At 47.2% G+C, this 17,349-nt stretch overlaps 1 protein-coding gene and 1 long non-coding RNA gene across 5 annotated transcripts in view; one reads left to right on the top strand and one right to left on the bottom strand.

The window, feature by feature from the left end:
- ORC2 (origin recognition complex subunit 2) overlaps nucleotides 1-9,733 on the bottom strand; it is a 52,499-nt gene extending 42,766 nt beyond the window's left edge. For 3 of the 4 annotated variants that reach the window (XM_051848306.2, XM_051848309.2, XM_017343017.3), the window contains exons 1-5: nucleotides 9,596-9,733; nucleotides 4,601-4,649; nucleotides 2,625-2,724; nucleotides 1,857-2,003; nucleotides 150-239 (exon numbers count right to left, since the gene is read on the bottom strand). In XM_051848306.2, the coding sequence (XP_051704266.1) occupies nucleotides 150-239; nucleotides 1,857-2,003; nucleotides 2,625-2,718 (331 nt within the window). In that variant the 5' untranslated portion in view covers nucleotides 2,719-2,724; nucleotides 4,601-4,649; nucleotides 9,596-9,733. Of the gene's footprint in view, nucleotides 1-149; nucleotides 240-1,856; nucleotides 2,004-2,624; nucleotides 2,725-4,600; nucleotides 4,650-9,233; nucleotides 9,370-9,595 lie in introns of those variants that run through there. The other variant, XM_051848307.2, reaches the window with a different exon arrangement.
- Nucleotides 9,734-10,031: 298 nt separating this feature from the next.
- LOC138848950 (uncharacterized) lies at nucleotides 10,032-11,690 on the top strand. Its single transcript, XR_011387162.1, has 3 exons — nucleotides 10,032-10,215; nucleotides 10,842-10,943; nucleotides 11,469-11,690. It is a non-coding gene; the product is annotated as an uncharacterized lncRNA (long non-coding RNA).
- The last annotated feature ends 5,659 nt before the right edge of the window (nucleotides 11,691-17,349 follow it).

Genomic DNA, 17,349 nt, shown 5'->3' with positions numbered 1-17,349 from the left:
ATGAACTTAATGTCTGTTTTAATGGCCACCATTCTTTTAGGAAACTGTTCTCATTTTAGTGATAGCAACAGGATGACAAGTGTGGGGAAAATAGTTAAACACACCTTAGCAAAGGTGAAGCAATTATAAAAATCAGAAAAGCAACATACCTAATCTAGACATTTTTTCCGGGTGTTTTCTATTCTGAAAAGAATAAACTTTATTTCCACCATCTGTAGCAGAGCCATTTTTCAAGGATTCTGAAAGAGAAAATTCAACATGCATTTAGAAAAGGAGCAAAGTTAATTAACAGGAAAAACAAAAGATGGTAACTTACGATTTGTACCCCTCATTGCCTTGCCTGAAGAGCAAACAACATAAGCAGTCTTTAGAAACTTCATGGGAAAATGTACATTATGAGAAACTATGCACAGAGTTCAAAAATTTTTGCACCAAAATAAACTTATCTTCTATTTTTCCATAAACTTTTTTCATACATACTTAAATAGAGCACATCTGTCTCAGAGGGTTCTAAAGGCTAACTTATAAAGAATCTCTTAGAATCTACACTGTTCATAAGACTACGCCCTATTACCAGATCCACCTATGAAAGCATTTTGCAGGGGCTGGTGTTGTGGCATAGCAGGTTAATAAGCCTCCACCTGCTACACGTGCATTGCACACAGATGCCACCAGCCAGCAGCTTCCCCTTCAATCCAGCTTCCGCACCTGGGAAAGCAGTGGAAGCTGGGCCACGTGCTTGGGCCCCTGCACCCACGTGGGAGAACCAGAAGTTCCAGGCTCCTGGCTTCAGCCTGGCCCAGTCCTAGCAGCTGTGGACATTTGGGGAGTGAACCAGCTGATGGCTGTGTTCTCTTTGCTCCCACACTACCTCCCTCCCAACTCTGCCTTTCAAGTAAATAAAAAATAAATCTTTAAAAAAAAAGCATTTTGGGATGGTGGAGGACCAAGACCTTGTACTCCAGAAACATACCTTTCTAGGCCGGCGCCGTGGCTCAATAGGCTAATCCTCCACCTTGCGGCGCCGGCACACCGGGTTCTAGTCCCGGTTGGGGCGCCGGATTCTGTCCCGGTTGCCCCTCTTCCAGGCCAGCTCTCTGCTATGGCCAGGGAGTGCAGTGGAGGATGGCCCAGGTGCTTGGGCCCTGCACCCCATGGGAGACCAGGAAAAGCACCTGGATCCTGGCTCCTGCCATCGGATCAGCGCGGTGCGCCGGCTGCAGCAGCGGCCATTGGAGGGTGAACCAACGGCAAAGGAAGACCTTTCTCTCTCTGTCTCTCTCTCTCACTGTCCACTCCGCCTGTCAAAAATAAAAAAAAAAAGAAACATACCTTTCTTTCAGGTATAGATTTTAAGAATTTAGAGAAACAGCCAGACTGTGCTATCTACAAACAACTTCCCTAAATAGTCTGTAATGCCGGCATCTCATAGGGGCACCAGTTTGTGTCCTAGGTGCTCCACTTCTGAACCAGCTCCCTGCTAATAGCCTGGGAAAAGCAGTGGGAGATGGCTCAGGTGTTTGGTCCTGTGCCATCCACATGGGAGACTCAGATGAAGTTCCTGGTTCCTGGCTTCAGCCTGACCCAGCACTGGCTGTCGCAGTCATCTGGGGAGTGAACCAGTGTATCGAAGATCTCTCTCTCTCTCTCTCCGTTTCTCCTTTTCTCTCTGTAACCTCTGACTTTCAAATAAATAAATCTTAAAAAAAAAAAAAAAACTTAAAACAAATTTTTTTCCAGATAAGAAATGTAGTAATATAGCACACTGCTTAACAGCCAGACTATTTCTGTGCATCCTGCAAAGCAATTTCTACCATTAACAGAAATACAAGTATATATTTCCCTCCCTCAAATACCTTGAACATTCGTTCCCAAAACTTCCACATAGTTCTGATCTTTTAAGACTTCCTGATCAACTTCCTCCTCCAAATCACATTCTGGCTTCTTTATTATTCTTTTTGTGTTGACCAAAAGCTGAGCTCGCTCCTTCTTTAATTTAGCTCCTATAAAAACATTCAAAGAATTAGAACATGACAGATATAAATTCTTTCTAAAGTCACATTTAAATAAGTAAACAAACTCTACTACTTGTATTGTCATTACTTAAAAGCTGGGAGAAAAGTGTTTTCTCTTTGATTAAAAATATTCAACGGTCTTTCACACCATTAGCATAAGTTTCAAAAAAAGCTCTCAAGGGCCCCTGCACCCACGTGGGAGACCTGGACGAAGCTCCAGCCTCCTGGGTTCAGATGGGCACAGCTCTGGCCACTGTGGCTTTCTGGGGAATGAACCAGCAAATGGAAGCTTTCTCTCTGCCTCTGCCTCTTTACAGCTTTTGGGGAAAAAAAAAAAAAGAAAATGTTTATTTTTGGAGGGTCAAAATAACTATATATTTTAAACTGGGTTATTATCATTTACCATTACCAGTGAATATTTCATTTTAGATAAGGCTACATTATTTTAAATTATTTTAATAACTATAATTTAAATTTTCAATTAAAGTTTGAAAACTAATAGTTTTTATTTAGTGTTACTAGATCGAGTAGTTGATATATTCTCAAAATAATAAAATATTCTAAATGAAATATATAAACATTAGAACTATTCAATTACACATTCAGTACCTCCTTCTCTATCAAGAATGTGATTAAGAACATCATCATCTCCCACAAATTGAACCTTCAGCATCTTGTCTTCTTTTAATTCCAGTTTATTCATCACAACCTAAACAAAAGTAATACATCATTCAAAAGTGATGAAGGATTCACACCAACCACCTTAGAAACATTCACATAATGAATACATGTTATCTATATAATATTTTAAAAAGTATTTTAAAGTATGAAATAGATACTACGGATTATCTTACTAATATTATGTTTCTGGATTGTCATTAACTCACTTCTTTATCTGAATAATCAAAAGAGGCAGAGATGTTGGAGACTTGAAAAGAGTAAGGTAAATGAAATACAATTTCAAGAAAAAATTCTGCTAATAAAGGAAGTATTAACCAGTTTACATAACAGTCACATAATAAAATAGAGTTAATACATTTGAGTTTCGAAAAGAGGTAGTCGGGCGGCCAGCACTGTGGCATAAGGAGTAAAGCTGCTGCCTACAGTGCCAGCATCCCACATGGGCACCGGTTCAAAGTCCCTGTTGCTCCACTGTCGATACAGCTCCCTGTTAATGAGCACAGAAAAGCAGTGGAAAATGGCCCAAGTTTTGGGCCTCTGCACCCACATGGGAGACCTGGAAGAAGCTCCAGGCTCCTGGCTTTACATCGGCCCAGCTCCAGCAGTTGTGAGCCATTTGGGGAGTAAACTAGCAGATGGAAGATATCTCTCTCTGCCTCTGCCTCTCTGTAACTCCACCTTTTTTTTTTTTTTTTTTTTTTTACAGGCAGAGTGGACAGTGAGAGAGAGAGACAGAGAGAGAAAGGTCTTCCTTTTGCCGTTGGTTCACCCTCCAATGGCCGCCGCTGCAGCCGGCGCACCGCGCTGATCCGATGGCAGGAGCCAGGAGCCAGGTGCTTTTCCTGGTCTCCCATGGGGTGCAGGGCCCAAGCACCTGGGCCATCCTCCACTGCACTCCCTGGCCATAGCAGAGAGCTGGCCTGGAAGAGGGGCAACCGGGACAGAATCCGGCGCCCCGACCGGGACTAGAACCCGGTGTGCCGGCGCCGCAAGGTGGAGGATTAACCTATTGAGCCACGGCGCCGGCCATGTAACTCCACCTTTTAAATACATAAATAAATCTTAAAAAATATATATATATAAGAAAAGAAAAAAAGCAGCTGGGGCCATCGCTGTGGCATAACATATTAAGCTGCCACCTGCAATGCTGGTATCCCTTTCCATTTCTGATCCAGTTCCCTGTTAATGCACCTGGGAAAGCAGCAGAGGATGGCCCAAGTCCTTTGGCCCCTGCACCCATGTGGGAGACCCAGATGAAGATGTTAGGCTAGGCTTCTGTAGCCATTTAGGGAGTGAACCAGTGGATGGATGATCTATCTCTCCCTATCTCTCTCTAACTCTACCTTTCAAACAAATGAAACAAATATTAAAAAAAGAAAAAAAAAAGGGCAGCCAAACAAAGAATGGATTGATATTTCTTTAATGCACCAAGCCTGGACACATAACCCTCAAGAACCTAAATGTTACTGCATGCTTACAAGGCAATTTTACAATTATGAATACGGCTCTCCATGTTATTTTGACAACTGAATAGTAAACATAAATTTTTCTAACACTTTATGTCAATTCCTCACTGAACAAACTTCAGAGTTTCACAAGAAAAAACTTGATTAACTCTATTCTGACAAAATTTAGTTTCAGAATTTATAAGGTCAATGGCCTAACCCTAATTAACGACCATCCCAACTTCTGCTAGCTAATCAGTTAACTCAAAAAACATGAACTAGATTCAGCATTCTTCAATTTTTCTCTCTCCTCTTACAAATTCTGTTTTTGTCTTTTCCTTTGACACAAAGTACTGATCATCTCTCTTTAGTCAGTTATTTGCATGCAGATAGCTGAATGCTGCCAAATTTCTTTTGACAACTAGCACTGTTAAATAACTTACTTCAATTTTCATTTACCTTTTGAGGAACTATGCATTCTGTAGCTGGAAAATTCAGTTTGAGTCACCTGTAATAGGAAAAAGAACTCAGTCAGGGTCAGCTCCTAGGAGTATGAAAACAAATGGGCAAAACCAAGTCCACAAGTTTTAACAAAAATGACAAATACATAAATGTAGCCTTTACAAAGCCAAAGTTGTCATATGGTACACTAAAGGACCATTGTGGCCAGGGAACCCTGGAAACAGAGCATCTGGATTAGGGGTGGGAGCAGACAAGACAAAATCTGAGCATGGACTATGGGCTAGACATAGTTCTGAGTACTCTAAATGTATTCTCATTTAATCCTCACAATCCTCTATGAAGCTTATACTTCGTGTGTAAAGATAATAAATACTTCATAATTTACATAACCACTGTCAGTAAAATGTTTTCCTGGGCCATTTTTCTAGTTATGACATTGCTTTCTATTATGGGAAATCTGAGAAAAAATTTAAATAAATTTACATATCTGTATAATACGGTAACAATTCCCTATATTTATATAAAATAAGTAAGATTTTTGAGGGGCTGTTGTTAGGTACTTTTATGTACAGGCACCGTGGTTAGGAACTTTTCTGTACACCAGCTTATTAAATCCTTATATTCTCTGAAGTAGGTATTTTTTTGTCCCTCTCTTTCTAAACACACACATGGGCTTCAAAAAATACATGGAAAAATAATTAACAGATAATGTGAATTTTCCATTAAAATTTTTTTGAAGCCCCTAATATAAATATATAGCTATATATAGCAATTATATAATATATTATCTTCCCAATTTACAGATGGGTAAATTGAGATTAATTACTAAACTATTTCCAAAATGTATACAATTAGATACTACATAAGGATTAAAACAAAGGTTTGACTGCATGCTTGGCTAAGTTACTGATCAGTCTATTATATCACATACCTCTCCTGCTGCTAAATAAAAATCTGTTATCCTAAATGCTTGTTTAGACTTCTGGAAACTATTCATAATATGCTTGTTTATTTATTTATTTTATATCTTCTGAGTGTTTTTTTTTTTTAAAGATTTACTTTATTTATTTGAAAGAGTCACAGTGAGAGGTAGAGAGAGAGAAGTCTTCCATCCGCTGGTTCACTCCCCAGATGGTCAGAACGGCCAGAGCTGTGCCTATCTGAAACCAGGAGCTTCTTCCAGGTCTCCCATGTGGGTGCAGGGGCCCAAGGACTTGGGCCATCTTCTACTGCTTTCCCAGGACATAGCATAGAGCTGGGTCGGAAGAGGAGCAGCCAGGACTAGAACCAGCGCCCATATGGGATGCTGGCACTACAGGCCAGGGCTTTAACCCATTGCACCACAGTGCCGGCTCCATATAATATGTTTAATAATCTTCACACATGTTGGTACTACAAATAAGGCTTCTATAGTTCCTCCAAGTTTCCAAATCATTAGGCTAACTAACACTGGTTCCTTTTTTTTTTTTTTTTTTGACAGGCAGAGTGGACAGTGAGAGAGAGAGACAGAGAGAAAGGTCTTCCTTTGCCGTTGGTTCACCCTCCAATGGCTGCCCCGGCTGGCGCACCGCGCTGATCCAATGGCAGGAGCCAGGTACTTCTCCTGGTCTCCCATGGGGTGCAGGGCCCAAGCACTTGGGCCATCCTCCACTGCACTCCCGGGCCACAGCAGAGAGCTGGCCTGGAAGAGGGGCAACCAGGACAGAATCCGGCGCCCCGACCGGGACTAGAACCCGGTGTGCTGGCACCGCAACGCGGAGGATTAGCCTAGTGAGCCGCGGCGCCGGCCTGGTTCCTTTTTTTTTTAAAACATTTTTATTTAATCTCCATTTTATTTTTTATTTTTGACAGGCAGAGTGGACAGTGAGAGAGAGAGAGACAGAGGGAAGGGTCTTCCTTTACCATTGGGTTTACCCTCCAATGGCCGCTGCAGCTGGGGCACCGCGCTGATCCGAAGCCAGGAGCCAGCTGCTTCTCCTGGTCTCCCATGTGGGTGCAGGGCCCAAGCACTTGGGCCATCCTCCACTGCACTCCCGGGCCACAGAAGAGAGCTGGACTGGAAGAGGGGCAACTGGGACAGAATCCGGTGCCCCGACCGGGACTAGAACCTGGGGTGCTGGCGCTGCAGGCGGGGGATTAGCCTATTGAGCCGCGGTGCCGGCCAATCTTCATTTTATTAAAACAAACACATACACACAGAGATAAATCTCCCAATCACTGGCTCACTCCCCAGATGCCTACAACAGTCAAGGATGGGCCAGGCTGAAGCCAGGAGCCAGGAACTCAATTAGGGTCTTCCATGTGGGTGGCAGAGACCAAAGTACATGAGCTATTACTTGCTGCCTCCCAGGGCGTGCATCAGTAGCAAGCTGCATTAGGAAGCAGAGTCAGGATTCCAACTCAGGCACTCAGAATGTGACGCAGCCATCCCAAGTGGCTTCTAAACTGCTGGGCCAAACACCCAGCCACAAACACTAGTTCTATCAAGCATACTTCAAAGAGCATAGCCAGATTCAGCATAAGGTACATTTTAAAATTTTTATTATATATTGCTGTGCTCTACAAAGAATTTGAAGGGAGGGCAATGTGCAAATGCAATAAAATAAATGACAATCTATAAACAGTAATAGGAAGTCTGGTTAGGGAAGATACAAAGAAAAGTGGAAAATAAAATCCTGCAAAATATTTTTGGCTCTGAGCTGGCAGTCCAACTGAAAAAAGTAATAAAGGATCATTACATAATACTCATTTGCCAAGTTCATTAGTTCTTTTAGGGGTGGGTGAAAAAATATTTTCAAAGAAAATTTAAAAACATATTATAGGAACTGGAGTTGCAATGTAGTGTCTGCAACACAGGAATCCCATACAGGCACCAGTTTGTGTCCTGGTTGCTCCATTTCCAATCCAGCTCCCTGCTAATGGCCCAAGTGTTTGGACCCCTGCACCTACATGGGAGACCTGGATGAAGCTTCAGGTTCCTGGCTTCAGCCTGCTCCAGCCCATGCCTAAGCAGCCATCTGGGGAGTGAACCAGTAAGATCACACTCTCTGTCTCTCCCTCTCTTTAACTGACTTTCAAAACAATAAATAAATCTTAAAAGAAATATTCTAGGGGCCAGCACTGTGGCATAGCAGGTAAGGCCACAGCCTGCAGTGCCAGCATCCCATATGGGCACCGGTTCTAGTCCTGGCTGCTCCACTTCCAATCCAGCTCTCTGCTATGGCCTGGGAAAACAGGAGAGCATGCCCAAGTCCTTGGACCCCTCCACCCATGTGGGAGACCCAGAAGAAGCTCCTGGCTCCTGGTTTCAGATAGGCACAGCTCTGGCCGTTGCGACCAGCTGCTTAGTGAACCAAGCGGACAGAAGACCTCTCTCTCTCTGCCTCTCTCTCTGTGTAATTCTGCCTTTCAAATAAATAAATAAATAAATAAATCTTTAAAAACAAAACAACAACAAAAAGAAATATTCTAGACACCTGAGTACTGTCCAGCAATTTCCTCATGGTATTTTACCTAAAAACTGCCTGGACAGAGGAACTTAACTTAGTCTCTTGAAGTTGAACACATTTAAATAAGCATTGCCTTTACTATGTTTCAAGTTATCTTACTATATAGTATAAAATCATCAAATTGAGAAATTCCTACAAAGATTTTATAAGAAAACTTACCCTCCTTTCATCCTATCCAACAATTTCTAAAAAAACACTACCTAATAGTCACACAGTAAAATGCAAATATTTAGTGACCTTTTATGACCCATCAAAGAAGGCAGTCCCTTGGGGGCTCAACACAGCTGCACCAAGTCACAGATCACAGCAATACACTCTCCGCTGAGAGGATTCTTTATAATTTTTTAACAAGGCAAATCCTTTTGTAAAGAAAGCAGTATAGGTTAACGGTTGGGTACCAATATGAATATTAGATAAACTTGAGTTCTAGTTTTTTTTAGATTTCTTCTATTTGACAGACAGATTTACAGAGAGAGGTAGAGACAGACAGAGAGAGGTCTTCCATCCACTACTTCACTCCCTAAATGACCACCATGGCCAGAGCTTCGCCGATCCGAAGCCAGAAGCCAGGAGCTTCTTCCAGGTTTCCCATGTGGGTGCAGGGGTCCAAGGAGTTGGGCCATCTTCTTCTGCTACCCCAGGCCATAGCAGAGAGCTGGATGGGAAGAGGGGCAGCCAGGTCTCGAACCGGCGCCCAAATGGGATGCCAGCACTGCCGACCGGGGCTCCGCTGCGCCACAGCGCCGGCCCCTGGAGTTCTTTACTCCACATTTTATAACTGTGAGGCTGTCCAAAGCCATAAAGATTAAGAAGGACGATGTGCCCAACATACGGGAAGTGCTCATTAAACGTGCTGTTACCGGTATTCAGACTTTAAAACTTCACCTGAACCACTCTGCTCTGCCATTCAACGTCTATCAAGAAACGTGCTCCGTAAGTGCTCAATTCTGCGCATTTAACGTGATGTGTCATTACTCGAAGGTACGGGGTCACGGGTGTGCGTGGGGGGATCTATGCTCCCACATCCTTTCGCCTTACAAAGCTCTACCCAAAGAGCCCGGTTCCTCGGTCCTTTACGACCAGGCACGGCCCCAAGGCGACAGTTGGTTCGCAAGGCTCACCCGGCGCTTCCACGCTGCCGCCGAGGTCCCGGGACGTGGTCGCCCCCTGCGGATCCCTCTCCTAAGGGCACTTCCCTGCTCTCCCCGTCCATCTACACCGTCCGCCGACCAACTGCCGGCGGGAAGCCGGGCAAGCTGGGGCCCGGGGTCGCTGCACACAGGCCTCTCACAGCGGGGCAGCCGGGCCAACGGTCCTCCCCGCGCGCCCCCCAGCCAGCATCTACGGACTGGGGCCTGCGCCTCCCGCTGCCGGGGCCCGCGGGCAGCCGGCCGACGGCAAACAGCGAGGCGCAGCGACCCGGCCCCGAGGGCCAGGGGGAAGCTCCGGGCCGCGCAGCTCCGCCGTGCGCACCCGCACTCACCTCACAGCCCGGAGCCGAGCAGCAAAGGCAGGCAGGGTGCCCAGCGCCCCACAACGCGCCGCCGAGTCTCCGCCAGGCACGGCTGCGGCAGCCTAGCGACTACGGACGCTGTCCCGCAGCGTCGTCGTCCGGGAAGACGCCTTCCGCCTCTGAGGAAACACCAAGCTCTTCCCTTACACGGTGCACGCGCAGGGACCTGCCAGGGAGCAGCGGAGGCCGTCTTGGGGGATGGGAGGCCTACACGCTCCACACCGAATCTCCCGCCCTGATAGGGGGCGGTGCCTGGGACACCCAATAGAAAACGGCTGCTGCCAAGACCGACAGTTCTCCCGACCAGTCGGCGCCTGGCAGTCGGCCCTGCTCCCCAGGAAACCAGAGGAAAACGAATCCCGAAGCACTGAGTTCGGGTTTTTTTTTTTTTTTTTTTTTTTTTGCCCTCTTTCCGTTTCCGGGGAAGGGAGAAGGAAGTGTCGATTGGGGCTGAGGAAGTTTGTGGGAGCTCGGTCGGCTGATTGATTGCTGTGTTGAGGCAGTCTTAAGGCTCGTTGGTTTTTCTTAGCTACCCTCTTTTGAGAAAAAAAGCTAATGAATTTTTTTTATTTCCTCATTGACCTTGAAAGGTAAGAGTTCATCTCCAGGTTTGGAGTAGGAGGGGGAGACAGTTCTTTCTATAAACAGGAAGTAGTAGGGCTGCAGCCCATTTATGGAGATGGAATCAGACTGCTAATGGGAGCAAGAGGCAGGGGAAGTGGAGTGAACGGAGAGAGAAAATGAGGAAAACAAGACTACAGAGGTCCCCCTGTGTACGACATTAGATACCAGGTGGAACGGGATGAACGCTTTCTCCGCCCTCTCAGTAAATATGCAGGGTAGACAGTATTGAGAAAAAAGCGAATACATAGCAAGTGCAGTAATTACTGGCCAGAAGGAATCTGAAACAATTTCCTTGGAGGACGCCATGTTTAAACCAAAACCGGACGGTTGAATAGTTTTGAGCATTTCCCACCTAAGGGCGGATCCACCACTTTGACCGTTTCCTGTAATGCCCACCGTGGGAGGCAGCAGGTGATGCCTCATGTCCCTGCCACCCACGTGGGAGACCCTGGTGGAGTTTCTGACTCCTGGTTTCTGCTTGTCCCAGCCCTGGCTTTTGCAAAGTGACCTGGCGATTGGAAGCTCTCTCTGCCTTTTAAATTGAAGCACACACACACACGCACGCACACACACATTTGTTTTTTCCATCTAGAAGATCCCCCAAAGAATGGATCTGTTATTCTGAAGGGCTGGCTCCTCCTAGGCACTGGTCATGTTTGCACTGAAGGATCACTGGATAAAGGAGGTATGCCTGGTAAGGACGAGATGGAGTCACACCATTTGGCAGTGTTCAGGGGGTACAACTGAGATAGAAACAGGATGGTACATCTCTTACCTCTGTTTCATCTTGGTTAGCTGGAGTAAGGAAAATGAAAGAGAAGGGTACTTTTATTTGCATTGGAGTAGACACAGACAATAGAAAACAGCCTAATGTCAATGGAGGCTTGGGGAGTACTTAAAAAGTTTGAAGATCTAGGCTTATTGAAAAGATATGTTCAACTGGTGTGTCTTTAGTTTTTTGATGTACACAAACTCCCCTTCATCCCTCGCTAAATGTTCAAAAAAATTGTCTACAGACACAGAGGCCTTGGTGTGAGTGATAAGTTTAGATTTTGTTTTTGTGGTGTATGTGGGGAAAACAGTTTTAGATTGATACTTGGATAGGTTAAAACCAAAGAGCCAGGGCTGGCATTGTGGTGTAGTGGGAAAGGGCTGCCTGCAGTGCTGGCATCCTATTTGACCACCAGTTCGAGACCCAGCTGTTCCACTTCTAATACAGCTCCCTGCTGATGTGCCTGGGAAAGCAGTAGAAGATGGCCCAAGTGCTTGGCCCCTTGCACCCACATGAGACCTGGAAGAAGCTCCTGGCTCCTGACTTCATCCTGGCCCAGCCCTGTGTGTTGTGGCCATTTGGAGAGTGAACTAGCAGGTGGAAGATTCTTTCTCTCTGTAACTCTCTTTCAAATAAATCTTAATAAATATAAACAAATAAAAAGCCAAAGAGCTGTACCATTCAGAATGGATTTACAGGATTTAGGGGTGGCACGAAATTGAACCTGGAAGGGAACATAAAATGGCAACTCCTCATGTACTCACAGAAGTTTGGAGTAGGGCAGTAGACTATCCCAAGTGGAGAAATAGATGATCAAGTTAATATTGTGTACATCATAAGGGGTAGAGACATAGCAGCTAATTGGGTTATAGTTTATATTGTAGGGTCTGGCTTTAAAAGTTTCTGGCACAATGGTTAAGCTCCAGCTTGGGATGCCTGTATCCCATATGAAAGTGACTGGGTTTGAGCCCCAACTTTGCTCTCCATTCCTGATTTCTGCTAATATGTACCCTGGGAGCAGGTAATGAGTCAAGTACTTGAGTCTGCCGCCCAGGTAGAAGACCCAGATGGAGTTCCTGACTCCTGGTCTTGCTTTGGCCCAGCTCCAGCTATAATGGGATTTGGAGAGTATCAGTGAATGAGACCTCTGCCTTTCAAATCTTTTAAAAATATTTAATGTAATCTGATTAATCATGAATTGAACACTGTCTTGAAATACCAACATAAGTAATTTTTTAGAGTGGTTGTTTTATTTATTTTTAGAAGATCCATTTATTTATTTGTTGCAATGACATGTTTTTTTTTGTTTGTTTTTTTGTTTTTTTTTTTAGGCAGAGTGGACAGTGAGAGAGAGAGACAGAGAGAAAGGTCTTCCTTTTACTGTTGGTTCACCCTCCAATGGCGCATCGCGCTGATCCGAAGCCAGGAGCCAGGTGCTTTGCTTCTCCTGGTCTCCCATGCAGGTGCAGGGCCCAAGCACTTAGGCCATCCTCCACTGCACTCCCGGGCCATAGCAAAGGGCTAGCCTGGAAGAGGGGCAACCAGGACACAATCCGGCGCCCCAACCGGGACTAGATAGAACCTGGTGTGCCGGCGCTGCAAGGTGGAGGATTAGCCCAGTGAGCCGCGGCGCCGGCCAGAAGATCCATTTATTTATTTGAAAGGCAAAGTTAAAGAGAGGCAGAGAGAGAGGTCTTCCATCCACTAGTTCACTCCCTAGATGGCCGAAATGGCTGGAGCTTGGCCTGTCCAAAGCCAGGAGTGACAAGCTTCTTTCGGGTCTCCCAAGCTGGTGCAGGGGGCCAAGGACTAGGGCCATCTCCGACTGCTTTCCCAGGCCATAGGAAGCGGGATTAGAAGTACAGCAGCTGGGGCTCAAACCAGGGCCCATATGGGCGGCTTGACCCACTACACCACAGTGCTAGCTCCATTAAGTAATTTTTTAAGCATATAAACAATAGAATAGGAAAGCAAATGAGATGAGTGAAAAGTCTGGGAAATATGTGGAGATGAGGCAAAGAAGAATGAGCTGAAATCCAGGCCTGCAGAGGGGAAAGCCAATGAGAAGCCAATTCCTGTTGCAGAACTCCAGGTGATCTCAGGAATCTCTTAAGAGCAACACAGGTCTGAGAACTAAAAGATTGGCCTTAAGTCTGAAACAGTTAGCTCCTAAATTTCTTGCTTTACTTAGTGGAAGCTCAGGTGTTTACTAGGTGAGGTGGAAAGGATCTAGACCCTTATCAAGCACAGCTGAGAATAGGAAAATGACATTGATTGAGGAAGAATAGGTAGGGCTTTGGCAACTGGTCATATATCCCTTGAACATTAAACTTACAGATTTCCTCTTCAGGCAAGCAAATCCAAAAAGCCAGTTAGGAGAGCATGATTGAAAAAAGCCACTTCTTTTTTTTTTTTTTTTAAAGATCTGTTTATTTATTTGGAAGAGTTACAGAGAGAAAAAAGGGATAGATTCTCCAGACACATGTTAACACCCCAGATGGCTGCAACATACAGGGCTGAGCCAGGGCGAAGTCAGGAGCCAGGAGCTGCATCTGAGTCTCCAACATAGGTGCAGGGACCCAAACACGTGGGCCCTCTGCTTTCCAAGACCATTAGCAGGAAGCTGGGTCAGAAATGGAATAGGGGCCTGCGCCGCGGCTCACTAGGCTAATCCTCCGCCTAGCGGCGCCGGCACACCGGGTTCTAGTCCCGGTCGGGGCGCCGGATTCTGTCCCGGTTGCCCCCCTTCCAGGCCAGCCCTCTGCTGTGGCCAGGGAGTGCAGTGGAGGATGGCCCAGATGCTTGGGCCCTGCACCCCATGGGAGACCAGGAAAAGCACCTGGCTCCTGGCTCCTGCCATCGGATCAGCGCGGTGCACTGGCCGCAGCGTGCCGGCCGCGGCGGCCATTGGAGGGTGAACCAACGGCAAAGGAAGACCTTTCTCTCTGTCTCTCTCTCTCACTGTCCACTCTGCCTGTCAAAAAAAAAAAAAGAAAAAAAAAAGAAAAAAGAAATGGAGTAGGGTGGGACACAAACTGGTGCCGTGCCTATAAGGGATGCTGGTGCTGCAGGGTGCAGCTTTACCTGCTATGCCACAATGCAGCCCTGAAAAAGCCAGTTTACCAGTTCACTGTCATTGACACTTACCAGCTGGTAAGTCCTGCCACTGCAGATGAGCTTCAAGTCAATTTTAGCCATCACCAAGCTTTTCAATAAAACCTCAGCTCTAAAAGAGACAAAACCTGGGCAGGCATTTGGCTTAGTGGAGTTACAATCTTTGTGTCCCATATCATACCGGCTCCTCACTGCAGTTTCCTACTATGCAGACCCTAGGTGGCAGCAGGTGGATTTTAACATTTATTTATTTCAAAGGCAGAGTTACAGAGAGGCAGAGGCAGAGAAAGATAGGGGGAGAGATTCAGTCTGTCGGCTCACTCCCCAGATGGTCGCAATGGCCAGGGCTGGACCAGGCCAAAGCCAGGAGCCAGGAACTTCATCCAGGCCTCCCATGTGGATGGCAGGGCCCCAAATATGGCAGGAGCCATCCTCCACTGCTTTTCTCAAGCCATTAGCAGGCAAATGGATTGGAAGTGGAGCATCCCGACTCCAACTGATGTCCATATGAGATGCTGGCTTTGCAGGCAGCAGCTTAACCCACACCACAATGCCGACTCCAGGAAAAGTAATTCTTAAATGTGGGAGCAACTCGGACTAGACTAAGTTACTGGAATTAAGACTTATTCTATGCATCTGCTCTCCCACAATATGGCGCTGAGAAGGGAGAAACAGCTTCTACACAGCTGCCTCCAGTTCAACCAATAAACTGTAGGACCTACTCCTGATTGGAGGAGAGCGGCGTACTCGGCGTGTGGGTAGCAGAGTTGGGATTGGTGGAAAAGGACTATAAAGGAGGAGAGAGACAACATGCACCAGGAACATCTAAGGGGAACATCGATCTGAAGGAACACCTGTGCAGCCCCCGAGAGAGCCGGCCGGCGGTGTGCCGCTCCCCCGCGGAAGTGGGGAAAGTGGCTAGGGGGAACCGCCCTTCCACGGAGGTGGAAGGGACGGTAGCCAACCCGGGAAGAACCAGCAGCAAACCCGGGAAGGGCCGAGCAGACAAAAGAACAATGCAGGGTCCTGTGTCGTTCCTCCATGAAGAGGGGGAGCGACATAATGGTGCCGTGACTCGGATAGGAAACCTAGGCAGGGTTTAGTGTCGTTCCTCCACGAAAAGGGGGAGCGACATAATGGTGCCGTGACTCGGATATGAAACTTAGGAGGGAAGAAACGGGAAGAAGTGGGAAAATACCGGAGAGAGAGACTAGCAAAGAGCCTAGGTGCCGGAAGAAGCTATTGAAAGCCTAGGCATAGACTCGGATATGGACTACGGGGGGAAGCTGGGAGAAATCTCTAAGGGCGAAAGCGAAAGTGAAAGCTAGAACAAACAGACTTGGATACGGACTATGGGGAGAAGCCAGGAGAAATGAGGGAGGAATATTGTTGGAAGAAAATTTAGGGAAACATACCGGGTAGAGAAAAATATTAGGGAAATTGAAGCTGCGTGGGCAGGCTGAGGTGGAGACGGAAGCCAGCTTGGGATTTGTCAAGTCAGCCCGGGGAGCAAAAGGCGAAAAGCTAGATGCGTAAGCCAGGTTGGAATCCGTCAGATTAGCTGTGGGGAGCAATCCGGACTAGACTAAGTTACTCGAATTAGGACTTATTCTATGCATCTGCTCTCCCACAATATGGCGCTGGGAGAGAAGTAAACAGCTTCCGCACAGCTGCCTCCAGTTCAACTAATAAACTGTAGGACTTGCTCCTGATTGGAGAGCAGCGTACTCGGCGTGTGGGCAGCCGAGTTGGGATTGGCGGAGGAGGACTATATAGGAGGAGAGAGACGGCATGCACCAGGAACATCTATGGGGAACATCTAAGGGAACCTGTGCAGCCCCCGAGAAGAGCCGGCCGGCGGTGTGCCGCTCCCCTGCGGAAGTGGGGAAAGCGGCCAGGGGGAACCGCCCTTCCACGGAGGTGGAAGGGATAGTAGCCAATCCGGGAAGAACCAGCAGCAAACCCGGGGAGGGCCGAGCAGACGAAAGAACAGCACAGGGTTTAGTGTCGTTCCTCCACGAAGAGGGGGAGCGACATAATGGTGCCGTGACTCGGATAGGAAACCTGACTCGGATAGGAAACCTAGGATGGATATGAAACTTAGGAGGGAAGAAACGGGAAGAAGGGGAAAATATCGGAGAGAGAGACTAGCAAACAGCCTAGGGAAAAGCCGGACGAAAAAGGAGCCGGAAGAAGCTATTGAAAGCCTAGGCATAGACTCGGATACGGACTACGGGGGGAAGCTGGGAGAAATCTCTAAGGGCGAAAGCGAAAGTGAAAGCTAGAACAAACAGACTCGGACGCGGACTGTGGGGAGAGGCCAGGAGAAATGAGGGAGGAATATTGTTGGAAGAAAACTTAGGGAAACATACCGGGTAGAGAAAAATGTTAGGGAAATTGAAGCCGCGGGGGGCAGGCCGAGGCGGAAACGGAAGCCACTTTGGGGTTCTCAAGTTAGCCCGGGAATAGGGGGCGAAAAGTTGAAACCAGAAGCTGAAACGTGAGCCAGGTTGGGATCCGTCTGATTAGCCCGGGGAGCAAAGGACGGGAAGCCAAACCGTGGGGCGGAGACGTACGCTGGGTTGAATTCGCCAGGCTAGCCCGGGGAACTTAGATTGAATGCTAGTGGCGGACACGTAAGCTACACGCTGTGTGACTCGCGGAGGCTGCCGTGCGCAGAGAGAGCGTGCGGGGCACAAGTAGATAGGGAACGGGGCTGGCGTAGGCCGTGGTGTAGACGCGAAGGGCGTGGAGACCGCGGAGCGCGCGAAGCCAAGCCGCGCAAAGCCGAGAAGCCGCGCAGATGAGAGACGCGGGCTGAAGCGGCTCGGTGGGAAAGCCGCCGAGAAGTAGCCTCGGGGCGGGCAGCGGGAAGCTGCGGGGATAAGAGAAACAGAAGTTTGGAAGTGGAGTGAGAGAAATGGGAATGTTGGCAGATAGAAGTAAAATGGGAGAAATAGGAATGCCCGGAGATAGAGAAATAGAGAAATAGAAAGGCCTCCCTACAACACTGCAATGTGAGAGCTTGGATTCGGTCTGCCTGATTAAGTGAGGCGATGAGCACGATGAGCACCTGCGGCGGCTAGCAGCTTATGCGCCGCAGGTCACCGAAGACAGGCACGAATTAACATCAGTAAAGCTTCCCCACAATGCAACAATTAGGAGGCTTGGATTCGGTCTGCCTGATTTAAGGCGGTAAGCGCCAGCAAGCAGC

Source organism: Oryctolagus cuniculus, chromosome 3 (assembly GCF_964237555.1).
Source record: "Oryctolagus cuniculus chromosome 3, mOryCun1.1, whole genome shotgun sequence".
Taxonomy (NCBI): Eukaryota; Metazoa; Chordata; class Mammalia; order Lagomorpha; family Leporidae; genus Oryctolagus; species Oryctolagus cuniculus.
Note: the sequence above shows the minus strand (reverse complement) of the source record. Positions and strands in the feature narration are given on the sequence as shown.